Source organism: Microtus oregoni, unplaced genomic scaffold (genome assembly GCF_018167655.1).
Source record: "Microtus oregoni isolate MIOR12 unplaced genomic scaffold, Mior012 000010F_ref0000083, whole genome shotgun sequence".
In the NCBI taxonomy this organism is placed as follows: domain Eukaryota; kingdom Metazoa; phylum Chordata; class Mammalia; order Rodentia; family Cricetidae; genus Microtus; species Microtus oregoni.
In genome coordinates this window covers 18,081,996-18,096,672 of record NW_024543069.1, presented here as the reverse complement: position 1 = coordinate 18,096,672, position 14,677 = coordinate 18,081,996, and the positions used below count along the sequence as shown (strand labels likewise).

Below are 14,677 nucleotides of genomic sequence, written 5' to 3'. Positions count from 1 at the left end.
TCGGTACTCAATGAATGAAGCCCCAAACGTAGTACGAGGAACAAGGAGGGGAGAGCAGATGTGGTCAAATGAAAGGAAACATAGAAACATCCCTGCATACCTGACAGACAGAAGTAGGAGTAAGGAGTTGCCCGGTCATCCATAATCCAGACAGAGGCTCATAGTGCTTTCTCTGCCCTGAAGATGGAAGGAGTTATAACTCAGAGCCAGAGCACAAGCCAGAGAGGACAGCCTCAGATGGGCCACAGTGGCCAGCGCTTGTCGGCAGTGTTTCCAAGACAGGAGAGGTGACAGGACAGTTAGGTCAACAGTCACTGAATCATTAGACCATGACATGGTGCTGATAACCTGGCTAATGCAAGAATTCATAGGAGACTTCTCTGCTTTCATTAGATTGTCATGCAGTATATCAATTAAATAACATTTTAGAGATAAATACGATAGTTGGAGGGCATCTACTGCACACAGCACTTCCATATATCATTCTCACACCTTTCCTGTGAGGTAGGTATTAGTATCTCAGGGCTAGAGATTGAGACCCAGAGGCTCAGAGAGGTTGCCTGCACTGCTCAGGTTGCGCAGCTAGTCAATAGCAAAGTCAAGATGTTAACCAAGCCTTGCCAGATGAAGAACACATGTGGTAAGAGCATCCAGGGAACAGACTGTCTTGGTACTCTGGATTTCTGATTGATTGAGCTCTTTGATGTTCAACATGGAGATAGAATATTAAATACATTATCAAGAATGTCTTTATAATTGTATAAACATCCTTCCCATTTTACACGACTAGTAAAAAATAGGGTTGATTATAAGAAGTATAGTTTTTTTGTATGCCTAATTCCTTGAAAGTTTACACAATGAATTGTAGTCTTTGGGGCCTTAACTCTACTTGGCGTTAAATTTTCTAATAAATTATTTTATTTTATTAAATTAAATTATTTTAATTTATTAGAATCATTATAAATTCATTTTAATTCTTTTATAAATCATTTTAATTCTTTTATAATATATGATCTTTGAAGATAAATGAGATTATAGCACTTAGTTTCCAAAAGAAAAAAAAAAAGCAAAAAGGAAAAACTTTCCATGTTCCTTCATAAGTGCTACATCATGGCTGGAGGTTGGGATGTAATGAGAAATTGGCATACAGTCTAGCTGACCCTGAACTGCCTCTTCCGGATGACAACGTGGAAGCAGCACCTAGTATATGTCTTAGGCTCCAGGATCAGCTCCAAGCTTCTCTGAACTGCAGAGAGATCTTTGTAATCAGTGGGTGCTGAGAATTGGACATGAGCTCAGGAGTTCCATTAATGTTCCCTCACCCGCTTTACTTGCGACCTGGGTTAGCAGTTACTGCACAGTTTCAGGAAGCAGCTGTTCCTGAGGTCTACCAGCACCTTGAGACGCGTGGCCTGTGTCGAGATCCCCAGGCATTCAGTGACTCTGACATGTATGTGACCAATTCAGAGTTTTCAAATTCAGCTCACGTCTCCAGTGCCGTTGTTTCTCTTGTCCCCTTGACTTTGCCACCCTTCCATGTTCCTAGTGTTGCTTAGCAGTAGGATGCAGAATGCTTTGAAGACATCATTTGTCCTCCTGCAAGGAGCACCTCGAAATCGCCAGTGTTTTCTTGCTTTTCTGTCTTTACCCACCGTCATGACAGGAGATAAGGCCAGTTCATCCTATTGTGTCTCTTCTTCATCAGTTACATTGATATATTCATCAGTCCAGCTGTGTACCAATTAGTCTGTGGATTCTCAAGCAGCCTGAGATCAGGACCTGAACTCTGAGAACAGACCTTTATGCATTTGGAACCTTTTTACTGAAAGAGTCTCAGGCTAGACTGCACTATTCAAATGTTTGTTTCAGTAAAACTGGATCAAAGGATACAGCGAAGCAGATAAAGCAAGCATCCCTCTTCCTCCTCCCATTCACAAGCCAGCCAGGGAGCAGAGACCACAACAGCCTTTGTTTTACTCAAGTCACATGCTACTTTTTTAGACAAAGACTTGAATGTGAATTTATGGATAATTCTTGTTAGCTTTGACCACTGTCTACATTCAAATCAATTGCCCACCAAGACTAGCTCTGTCTCTGGCTACAAAATGGTGCTTCCCTAAAAGCAGTTGCCCATATTAAGGCTTTCCTGAAACTATTTTAAGAGAGCTTTGATTTTCACTGATTGCAAGTTTGACTGAAGCATATACAGGTACACACACACACACACATTCTACTAAGCATACACAGGTACACATGCATGCATTCTATCGAGCATGCACAGGTACACATGCATACGTTCTAGAAAAATATAACGTGTAAAATTTCTGTTCTATAATCTCAGAATAATAAATTTTACATTATTATATATGACCCTTTCATTGTATAAAAACAAATATCATTGCAGTGTTTTAAAATGAAAAACCCTGTGTTGTTTGCAGTGGTACAGAATAGTAATTATAATACTTAAGATGTAGCATTTAATATAAAAATTACAAAACAGAAAAGTTAAGATTTTAAATAGTCATAAGAGAACAGCTAAACTCTGAAGTGGAAAGTAATATATAATTATATCTCTTAGCATCTTGATATCTATGCTAGAAAATATATCATGTGTTTGGTACTTTCTCTGGCAAAGAAAAGCAATTAGCAAATCTGTAATGGTTGTGTTATACAATAGTCACAGAGGTGGGTGCATTGCCAGTTGCTGGTTGGATACAGAATGACAGGTACAAAACAGGCACCACTTTTTTTTGGGAATCTGCAGCTTGATAGGAACAGCAGAAACACAGGTGGCTTTTAGGGGTCAGAGCTACAATCAAGTGAGAGGGAGTTCTATGAGACAGAGTTGTGGACTCACTGGGGATACTTAAAGAGGTAGAATTCTGGCTCCTGAAGCATATCTAGGAGTTAGACAGGTGGGCTGGGAGTAGTCAGTATTGCCTGAGACCCATCCTCAGCAAAAGAGAACCACAAAGGAACTTGTGTCCTTAGAAACCCCATGTCCAATCAGAAATGAAACCTGTTTCTTTAAGTGCCTGGGAATAAAATCGCATAGAGGCTTTCAAAAAAAAAAAAAAAAACCCTGCTTCCTAGGTACCTTTCCTTGGCATTCAGACAAGGAGGAATGGCTGAGGAAATCACAGATTCGAAGACTTCCAGATAATAGTAATTCACACTTGGTCATTATGTGAGAACCAGATTTCAAACCAGATTGAAATTAGACTCAGATGTGTTCACTCCCTGACTTTCCATTCATTCCTTTACAAATGATGAACACACAGCATTTGCGAGCATTTTATTTAGAAAACAGACATAATGATGTCCCCCAGCAAAATGGCAATTCATTCATTCATGGAATGCCTCTTGTAGGCCAGGCATTGTTCTGTGTTTTGGGGACTTAGAAGGGAGCTAAAAGATATCTCCCTACTCTCCCAACCCTCCCCAAAGAAAGTTTAAAGGAAGAAAAGCCTTATATTAGGAAAATATAAGTAAAGCATGCAAGCCACAGATAGGGAATTGCTAGTAATAATCATGTTTATGTAGTTAACTAGGATCATAATATGAAATTGAATAATGTATTCAGTTATAATGAAGCCTGATTACCTTAATGTAAGCAAAATGTCTCATTTAAAACAAAACAAGTGATATATAAACAGCCCTGCAATTAGTAAATGTGCAATTTATTTGTCTCACTGGAAAATGCCCTGGGAAAAGGCAACCATAAACCAACGTCCTTTATGCGTCCTTGGAACAATTATATCTATTAGTCATTGTTACAGGGATGTACTCAGTATCAGTTACACCAGTTACACAGTTAGACATTATCCAGTTAGTACTGGAGAGAACATAAGGGCTACTTCAAATATCAGTGTATCAGTTACCATCTTTGAGATCCTCTGAGCCCTCTGCAGGACAGCTCTGGGAATGCAGGAGTGGCCATGGTCACAAGTGCAATTTCCTGAGGGTTAGTGGCGAACAGTAACAAGCCCCAAACACAAGGTGCTCATGGTTTGTAACAGCTACGTTTCATCCATATATTGGTTTTCACTGTATTTTATTTGATGAGATTTATCGAGCCTGAGTTTTATTGGCCTACTGTTGTTGTTTTGTCAAGTCAGAATATATTTCTTCATCCGAATGACTTTATGAATTCAGCCGTTGCCTTAAAGTAATTATTATAGTGTACAATGACATAAACATTTCAGTAACTTTCTGAAATAGGTACTAAATGGGCTTTCTGGGAACCCATTTTAATTCACAGAAATGGAATGCAGAGAGGAAAAATGTTAACTAGCTCCCAGTCTTTTAGATCTCTGCTAAATTTCTAATAATTCTTTTATCTAGTTACAGCACTGGTCTGAATGGCTTTGCATGTATTACATCTAATTGTGTGGAACAGAGTACAGATTTGATTAGTATATTCCTGGACAGATGTTGAAATATAATGTGTGATCACCATGCAGGACTGCCCCTTTCATGGTGCTGACCTGGCCTCCAGGATACAAAGAGGCATCCTGCAGTCAGCTGCTGTTCACGGAACTGCTGAAAGACAGAAGCCCCTGGGCCCAGTTTTAGATATGAATGATGGTTTTTGATAGTGTAACACATGAACAGTTTCTTATAGCCTGAGGGTACCTGCTTTGGACAGGGATAGGTTGGAGGGTGGAGGTGAAGGTCTTATTTTAGGCGACTTCATCTTTCAAGAGCCATGCACCTGTCAAAGTAGCTAAGCTTGGTATTCAGAATCACATGCTTAGACGCCTAGGTATTTTAGCTTGAAAATATCACTGTGAGCTACGCTATAAATAAATTCTTTCTAGTGAATCAAAGTACACATTAAATATTCTATTGTTCATAGTCTTCCTAGTACAAATGTGTGTGCGGTGCACAGCTATCATGTAGAATGCATGCTCAACCCTGCTGCAGAAGACTTTTGGGATCTAACACTTATTTTTATGAAAGAATGTCATTTACACTTTTAGCATACCTGGCTTTTCTCTATTAAATACAGTAGCACCACCCCAGTGTGACAAAGGTATGCAGATATTGCCACATGTCTGAGGGAGGTAGAATCACCCAGAATGAGAACCACTTTTTGTGTAGAAGGGTCTAAACTGTTTTATTCCTCTGCATGCACGATGTCATAGCAATATTATGGAAATGACATTTTATTTTGTAATTTGTTTGACTTCATGTTATACTAATAATTTGTATATTCTTTGTTGCATAAAGTTTTATTGCAAAGCTTTCTGGAGTCTTTCCTATACTCTAGCATCTTATAACTTCTTATCAGAGAGAGGAATTGGCAGCACTTTAATATAATATTGTCATAGTATAAAACTGTTCAGTAGATCTATTTCTTACTATCAGAACTGTTAAAAATTACCTTTAAGTACAGGTACCATTTTTCCATGAGAGGGAAAGCGAAAGAAAACCTTAGAGATATACATACATACTACACACACACACAAACATATAGAGAGAATAATTTTTACACAAAGCACTAAATTTTAAAACTTAAATTTATTGAAAACCTATAATCAGTAAAACTGTAAATTGTGTCTTGTTACCCCAGACAAACTCTTAAAATAGATTTCAGCAGACTATTGAAGATTAGATCTATTCTTTGACATTCTGATTTGCATATCAAAAAGTAACATAAGTCTTCATCTGTCGAAGTATTTCCGTCATAAATCCTGTCTACTGACAGCCCATCCTATGCTGCCAGGTGTAATTCTTGAATAATTCTGTGGCTTTTCCTGGGAAGTGTTCTATTTCAGTCTTCACATGCTAGACTTTTCTCTTTCTAGTGAGGCTTAGTCCATTGCCGAATGCCTCCCAAGGATGTGATGGGCTCATAGAATCTTGACCATTGCTTCTGAGAAACCCACATCAAGTCACCAGGCCAAATGCTATCTCCTCTTCACCCAAAAGACAGTGTAATCTTTGCCCCTCACAACCCACAAGATGTGCTAACTGTGCACTGGCCAGGGGACTCAGTGATGCTCCAGGACTCCTGTGCCTGCTCCAGACGATAGGGCCCTTGTATCCTGTTAACACTTGTGAGCAGACCTTTCGAGTGTATCTGTAGTTACAAAATGTATATTTCAGAAAAGTTTCTAGGAATGAGTTAGGACAAAGGTGGAGGATGGGTGACGACAAGCAAGTGTCTGCACTGATGTATTCAGGACAAAACCCCAATTTTAGATGCAAATCTTCTGAAACCCTCTGCAAGTTCATCTGCTAGATTTTAGGAAAAACGTGACCTAGCGAATTTCTCTTTTCTAAAACCTCTTAGACTAAATTCAGAACAGAATTAAATGGAAGTGAAGGAAGGAAGAATGAGTGACATATGAAAAATAAATGGTAGTTGTATAAAGTAGGGTATCAACTTGGAAGCAAGGCCTACAATTAAATTTCGCTTTCTATTTTACTTTTCAGCCAATGTTTTCAGTTGCACCAAGCTTAGCCACCAATGCATCAGCAGCCTTTAATCCCTACCTGGGGCCTGTTTCCCCAAGCCTGGTTCCAGCAGAAATCTTGCCTACTGCACCAATGTTGGTCACGGGGAATCCTGGAGTTCCAGTGCCGGCTGCCGCTGCAGCTGCTGCACAGAAATTAATGCGGACAGATAGACTCGAGGTAAGACCAAGAATTGCATCTGCATAGTTTCCATGACAGTTCTTAAGTAGTATGGCCAGAAATGACTTTAAACGCTGAAAGCAATGATTTTCCTTCAGTATTTGTAGCATTTAGTTAAACCGGAGTTCTGCTGTTTTGAGTAATGGAATTTTATAAAAGCTACTCTTCTGTGTTTAGGCTACTAGGTGAAGACTGGAACTGGGCTTGGGGTGCCTGTTACTTCCTTATGCCATCAGTTTCTTTGAAATATATCACAGTTGCTTCTTGAATGTTTATTGCTGTGGCATTGTAGCAATCAAAAATTAGAAATGATTGATGCCCTCAGGAGCTCACAGACACGGAAGGCGTTGGCTACCGTACATGAGACATCCTAAAACTCACTGCAGATGTTCCCATAAGCTCTGGAATACATCCGTTGAGACAGTAAGGCCGTTTTGTGGAACGTGCCCTTACGAGAGCCTTTTAGGAAAACGTCACTTGGCTGTCATAGGTGGAACGTGAACAGATGCCCAGGCTTTGCTGTTGCTGACCGAAGAGGAAATTGAAGTTATACATCCAAATTTGAAATTAGCACGCAGAGTTCCAGCATGTCATGAATTAACAGGCTTGGTAGACTGCAGGAAAATGGCCTCTGAGTAAGGCACAGATCTGCATCCAACAGCCTTCCCTGCCTGTCTGCATAGAGGGGACTCTGGGCTGAAAAGTCCTGCGTGGACTAATTAAGGAGAAAGCAACAAAGTCAGGCGTACGTGAAGGCAGTTGAGTCTAATAACTAGTGAAGTTAGCAGAAGTATAGTAAGTGTTAATATCTTACTTATTCGTTAAAGCTTTTGGGATGTATTAGAAAGAGTATCAGATCACAGCATTTTTGTCAGGATGTCCCCCCTGACACAGACATCACTCCTTCTAGCCTTAGAACAATCTGATGGAAAGACACTGTTATTACCACTGTTTCCTAGGGAGGTAAGTCGGGGTAGGAAAGAGATGCCATGTAGCCTGTCCTTGCCATAGGGATACACTCTGCTGTTTGGCTTCTCGTTACACAAGTGCAGCAGTTTTCTTCTTAATGCTGTCTGCAAGTGCAATACAACAGCATTTGCATCAGCTTTATTCCCCTGGTCTTTGTAAAGCAAACCGAAAATTCTTAATGCATGATTGTTATTGACTAATGAGACTCAAATCATCTGAGAGAAATGTCAGTCTATTAATGATTAATATGTAATAATATTCAAAACACTGAAAAATGGTCTTAAAAAAACTCAGCTACGTTTTCAAACTCTATTTTTTTCCCTTAAAATTTTAGGTAGTTTTTTTGTAGTTGTATTTTGTGATTTAGTTTTCTTCCTTATGAAGAGCTGCTGTGTTTTGTCATTTGCCTTTGCTACTGCTAGAACAATCTCTCCTTCTGCATACGGGCGTTCCTGATAGCAGTGAGCATGCCGTCCCTTCTGTTGCCAGCATCTGAGTCATTGTCACAGTCACAGGGCCTGCAGTGGGAGACATGCATGTGCCTCTGCTCTGCAGTGATTCAGGGCTCCCCCAACCCCCAGCACCTCCAGAGCTGGAGCACTGGAGGGAGAAAGACATGGAAGGAGTGCCCACAACTCTTTTCAATCACAGTTGACACCAGTGATTACTTAGAGCTTAAAGTCGTGTTCTACAATAAAATATTTTGGATTTTTATTTCTTCTGAGTTAAAATTGGTCTAAAACAGTTAGGATCTTGGCTTAGTTCTTCTTGCTACATCTTTTCCTCCTTGTCTCTAATCGACACACAATAAAGAGATTTCAAATTACTTAGAAGTACTAGTGTTGACCAGATTGGATGCAGAGGTCTGAAGGTAGAAAATAGAAACCCGGTAACCACTGCTTGTAGGGTAGTTAACTACTTAAGCTTGGTTTGTCACATTGACTTCATGTTGCTTATATGTAAAATGAGATTTGCACTGGTTTATTTTATCTTTAATGTCACAGCACATTTAAAACATTCTTTGTCTTTCAACAGCAACCAAAAGAGGTGTTAAAACATTTATTTTTAAGTATGTGTGTGTGTGTGTGTGTGTGTGTTATGTACACATCACAGATACGTAGCATTTGTATCAATATACTCATCCATTCTTTGCTGGATATTTTTACAAAGATTATATGTTCTGTACTATACACTCAAGTTGTGGTTTTCTCTTAAAGTGAGGCCAGTTTGTTAGTCACTAAAAATATGCTCCTAAAATTCTGCTTTGTGGTCTTTGGATTCTTTCTGTAATTCCCAGCATCATTTTAATGCTTAAAAAGTATTTAGAGAAATTATTACAGTGTGTACAGGTATTAGAAATGGCTAACTAAGACTTAAGGTCATATGTGTGCTTCATTACAAAGCATTGATAATAATGGAAATCATTGATTAGTCTAAAGAATCATAGTAAGCTTTCATTCTGCAAAATGGATCCACAGATTCATTTATGCTACCATATCCAGTTGAGAACTATACCAGGTGTCCTTCAAGTTAAAGTTCTGTTTTGGATACCTGTGAAGCCTTTACTTGCTGTTGTCTGTTACCAAGAAAGGACCCTCGTAAGACTAGTAATGCTCATGTAACTTCTACCCTTAGAAGTCAACTCGCCAACCTGCTATGAATTTAACTAGACACAGAAAAACACATTCCCTCACAGAGATTGTATTCATGATAGCTGATTAGATATAACAACTTTGAGGAAAAGTTTAAATATTTGTTGACCTTTTTGGGGGGACACGTTTAGGTTTTGACCATTCCAATTAGAAAACGTGTTGTCTTGGTTGTGCTATTAGACATGGTGCAGTTTATTTACCAACTTAACAGAAACTAGGATCACTGGGGGTGGTAGTTTAAATCTGGCAGTCTCGTTCATGTAGACTTGCTAGTCTGGTAGTGGGTTTCAGGAATTTTTTTTTCACTCATCAGACAACTGACTAGCCTTCAGAATATTTGTTTTATAACTCTCAACTTTGCACCCCTTCAAGTGTTATTATTCGTGACTCTGAACTGAAGATGTATTTCTAGTGTTCATAGTTTTATACAGACTGCTAAGTTGCAGTGAGCATTGCTCTCGGTATACTGAAGGACTTTAGACACAGTGACAGGAAAGCAGTTCCTACCACACAGTAGTAACCAAACACACCTCGGGGGCTGCATAGTTCAAAGACTTATTAAGACATTTCTTTGGATATTTTTTCTGGCTATTTTTTCCTGTTGACTATTTAAGGTTTGTAATTATCCTACAGAAGTTTTGTTAGAAATGGGATTTAGAATGGTTTTGGTGAGTATTGCAGTTGAAGTGCTGCTTTTCCTGCGTTATCCATTTCCTGTTACACTGTGTAGACCAACCTGGCCTCCGGTATCAGCTCTGCTTTGATGTACACAGAGTAAGAAACGCTGTGTTCAATTTTGAGTGAATCCTATTTTGTGTATGGCTTAGTATATCTCATTATTTTAATTTAGGTTTGAGAAACATTTATCAATACCCCAAATTTTTTTACCAACAAATTTTGTTTCTACATATTCATGTTAGAAAATTAGGAAATTAGCCAAAATGCCTATTGTTGTATTTCTTTTGCAAAATTGTTTGTAATATGAAAATGATGGAAATAATCTACATATCCACTTAAGAGTCATCCATAGTCTGTGCACTATTTAATATCTGATGTGCAATCAGAAATGATGATTTGGACCTCACATAGGAAGATGAAAATGTTGACGCTGTTATGGCTATGTTTTCTGAAAAAGGTACCAAGTTGTCGCTAAACTGTGATCATCCTCATATTAAAATGTGTGCAAACAGGAAATTACACAGAAGGAAAATGGAGTCAGAATATTGCTCGGATATTTTTTTATTTAATTTTGTCTTCTCTGCTGCTAATTTGCTGTTAAATTTTATAAGTTCCCATCCTGTTTTGGAATGTGAGATTAAATCTGTTGCAAATTTTGTCAACTTTAGTTTACCAAGATAAACTACATCTCAACGTTTTGTTTTAATGAGGTTGGTAAACCTAGTCAGAGGTTTTCTCCAATTTTCAGAGAAAGGAACAAAGCAAACCCATATTGAGCAGTCATCGCTAGACCCCATTTTCCTGGTGGTGACTGTGAGGAGGAAATGTGTTGGAAAGTTGTTCCCGTGCAGTGCCCAGCATTCAAGAGTTTGTCTGTCCGCCAAACCTTCCCCACCGGCTCTCGGCAGCCCAACTCTCAGAAGGTTTCTCCTTCACGGTTCCCCTGAACAGCAAACTAACGTGAGGGCAGCAGTTTGTGTGCTCTTCCACGTCCGTCCCCATCCAGGTCAGAACAAAACACTGGAAAAACATGTGTAAGTCCAAAATGCAGCAAAAAAAAAAAAAAAAAAAAAAAAAACCTTTCATTTTCAAAACTTTAAAATTTACTGTAAAACTCTGCTTCTTTTTTCTCTGATCAAGCATTTGTACAACTCTCCCTGCTTGCATTCCACAAAAAAAAAATGAAGTGTGAAATTATAGTCAAGCAGTCTTTAACCTATAGAAAGCATACATGCACCAATGGCACTGACCTTCCTGCCAGTGTGGCAAATGTGAAACATAGTGTCAGGTCTTTGCCTTCAGTTCTCACCTAGGCAGACTTGGGAAAGAGGAAATGGTTGAGAACTGGCTGGAGAGAGCGCATATGGGCCCATCTAAGCTTCCTCTTGGATGAATTGCTTAAGCACAAAAGTGACCTTTGTTCTTCATAACATGGCGTTATAAACATAAAACATAATATGTATTCTACGGGTAGGCTCACTCATTACATTGTAATTTTTTTTTCAGAGTATCTCTTTTGCTGGCTTCAGTGATAAGCTTGTAGTTTTTAACAGGCTCCAGGAACCTGTGCTCTGAAGGCCCCACCACTTCCTCTTGTAGTCCCCTAGAGAAGGGGAGTGCCCTGAAACACAGCTTGGCCACATTTGCTTTCTAAATTGTAAACTCGTGGCTACACTTGAGTTTCCTTGGTTCTGTTCAAGAAGGTGAATATAGTACTAAAACAGCCTTTCGAAGCTTCCTAAATCATCTGTACCCTTAGTTACTCAATATGCTTAAAAAATCGAATAAAGTAAGAAGGTGAGTGGTGCTAGCCCATTGCTGTGCTGTAGAACACACGTCTTTTCCTAGCTGCGAGTTTCCCGGTAGTCATTTCCAGCATGCTTCTTAATATTCAGCCAAACCCAGGTTCTTAGTATGAGCTGCTTTCCATCCTAATAGGATCTGAACATAATAGGGACTGGTTTAAATGCAGTCGTTTTTATGAGTCCCTTTAAAGTCCCAGCATCTCAGTCCTGTTTAACTGTGAAACAGAGTGTTCAGTGTCTGCATTCGCCCAGTTGGGGGAGGGGACATGCTGGAAGTAGGAAAACTGTCTTTGAAGTGTGCATTGTTTTAAAAAAAAAAAAAAATACCGAGGTTTGAAGCTAGGGCACACAATGAAGTCAAGCCGTTGGGTGTTTTAGATGGCCCTCTGCTGGTCAAAAGATCAAACTCCCAAAGGGAGACTTGGAAACTTCAATGAGACTCAAAGAGCAAGCAAATAAGAAATAGTGTATTTTACCTCTTCCCCAGGATCCCCACACTGAAGTTAACAGTCATAAACCAAGTAGGCAGTAACACAAGTGAATCTTCCTCCCTCTGCTCATACTGATGCTGAATGCATTTTCAGTGCTCAGAAGTGACTTCTGGAAACACTTGATAGAAATGCCGTCCAGTTAGAGTGCTTTGTGTTTTCACTCAGAGCTAATGTCTGTTTACCCAAATTCTTGCTGCCTGACATTCACTAAACTAAATATTTTAACATTTTAAACAACTCCAGTACCACTTATAAATCTCATAATTTAACTTTGGTTTACTGTGAATCAAGTGACCTGTATACCTGAATCTGATTTAATTTAAATTTTTATTGCTTTTATTTATATATATATATATATATATATATATATATATGTCTACTCACTTGCATGCCACACAATGTATATGAAGATCAAAGGGCAGTTTTTAGGGGTCAGTTCTCTCCTTCTACCCTGTGGGTTCCAGGGATCAAGCTCAAGTTGTCAGGTGGGGTAGCTCTCATTGGCTGTATCAGACATAAGCAACTGTCCTTCCAGCATCCTTGCTCTGGCTCCATGATGTCCAGTCTACCACATCTTCTTAATCTTTCTTATTTTAACAACCTTGACACTTTAAAAGAATGTTATTTTTGCAAAATACTTCCCATTCAGTGTGTCTAGTATTTACCAATCAGCAACGATACAAACACCATGTGTGATAGGGCTTTTTGGGGAGGGGAGTAGGGAAGTCACATTAATACAATGGTGCTCCTGTGTCTCATTCGTTCTTAATATTCATGTGCTCACCTGGTGAAAGTGGTGTCGGCTGGCTTTCTTCACTCTAAAGTCCACATTTTCCCCTTGGTAATGAATAAGTACAGCAACACTGTGCTGGAATAGATCGCTCATGCTTTCCATTCATCATGAACGTGTTTCCTTTCTCAAGGACATTTCGCCAGAAAGATTCCGTATTTGCATACTAAGCACTGCCGAATCACGCTGCGGCATTGCTCCAGTTTACCTTCCCCCCTCCATGTACCCCCTTGGCCCCCAGAGTGGGTCGTTGAAAAATCGTCTTCAGAAAGGACCTGCTTGCTCACGTTGACGGAATCCCATTCGTTTCATGACCTCATAGGTGTGTCGAGAGTACCAGAGAGGTAACTGCAACCGAGGAGAAAATGATTGTCGGTTTGCTCACCCTGCTGACAGCACCATGATTGACACCAATGACAACACAGTCACCGTCTGCATGGATTACATCAAAGGGAGATGCTCTCGGGAAAAGTGCAAATACTTTCACCCTCCTGCACACCTGCAAGCCAAGATCAAGGCTGCCCAATACCAGGTCAACCAGGCTGCAGCAGCACAGGCTGCAGCCACTGCCGCTGCCATGGTGAGTAGAGAGAGCAGTGCCCTCCTCGTCTGAAGTCGGAACGATATTGAACAGTTTGTCTACTACAAGCTCTTCATCTATTAACCTCTTTGTTATGTTTTGCTGAAGATATGTTTGTTCAGGTATCCCACACAATACATAAAGAAGCTGCCCTTCACAGAAGTGAGGGTAACTCCTCAGATGGTTCAGATTGTTCCTCCTCTTGGCCTAACCCCTAAGGATCTGTCTTATTCTTGCTGTAGGGTTTCTGACATTCCTGCTTCATAAAGAGCCACATGTCTCCTCTTTGACATAACAACCCTGCCATCTCCAGTCTCTGTACATCATCGACCAGCCGTTGTTCTCCTTGGGTGTGTTCTTTTGCACATCAGAGCTCTTCTTTACCTTTATCTTGCTTTTAATAACATAATCTGGAACTATTTAGGAGAATCACTTTGACAAAATTGTTTTTAAATTAGCTGCAACATTTTGCATAGCCTGCCATCTAGATAGTGTGAAGGCCTACTGTGGCATAAACACGATTGTTCAAGAGCCAGGTCTTGACTAAGCCATTATACATGAAGGAAAAAGAAACTGCGCTACTCAAGGAGTTAAAAATCAGGTCATTTAGAATAGATACTAAATGCTTTTTCTTAAGATAAACTTCAGTATGACCTAGTAGCGGAGTTTAAGGGGTCCATTTCTTGGCTTAGCTGTTTTAATGCTATCCTTTCTTACATATAAAATATATAGCTTTTTAAAATAGTCATAAAAATCATTGTCACTACACCATAAAATGAGAGAGGTCTTTTCTGTGTTTGTTTATGGATACTTGAGCAAAAATACAGAAAGCAGACTCTCTCCTTTTCTCTTTCTTTCACTCCCTTTTTTTTCTTTAGAGTATTGTTTGTAATTAACTACAAAGAGGAATTATCCTCCAATAACAACTCAATAGTGCCTCTATTGTGCATGCTTAGTCTTGTTATTCGTTGTATATGGCATTCCGATGATTTGTTTTTTTATTTGTTTTTTCTCACCTACCCAAAATGCACTGCTGCCCCCATGATGCACCTCTGCTTGCTGTTTATGTT

At 39.5% G+C, this 14,677-nt stretch overlaps 1 protein-coding gene across 13 annotated transcripts in view; it reads left to right on the top strand.

The window, feature by feature from the left end:
- Mbnl1 (muscleblind like splicing regulator 1) overlaps window positions 1–14,677 on the top strand; it is a 168,454-nt gene that overhangs the window by 137,441 nt on the left and 16,336 nt on the right. For all 13 annotated transcript variants that reach the window (XM_041659374.1, XM_041659385.1, XM_041659384.1 and 10 more), the window contains 2 exons: window positions 6,442–6,642; window positions 13,350–13,607. In XM_041659374.1, the coding sequence (XP_041515308.1) occupies window positions 6,442–6,642; window positions 13,350–13,607 (459 nt within the window). The remainder of the gene's footprint in view (window positions 1–6,441; window positions 6,643–13,349; window positions 13,608–14,677) is intronic.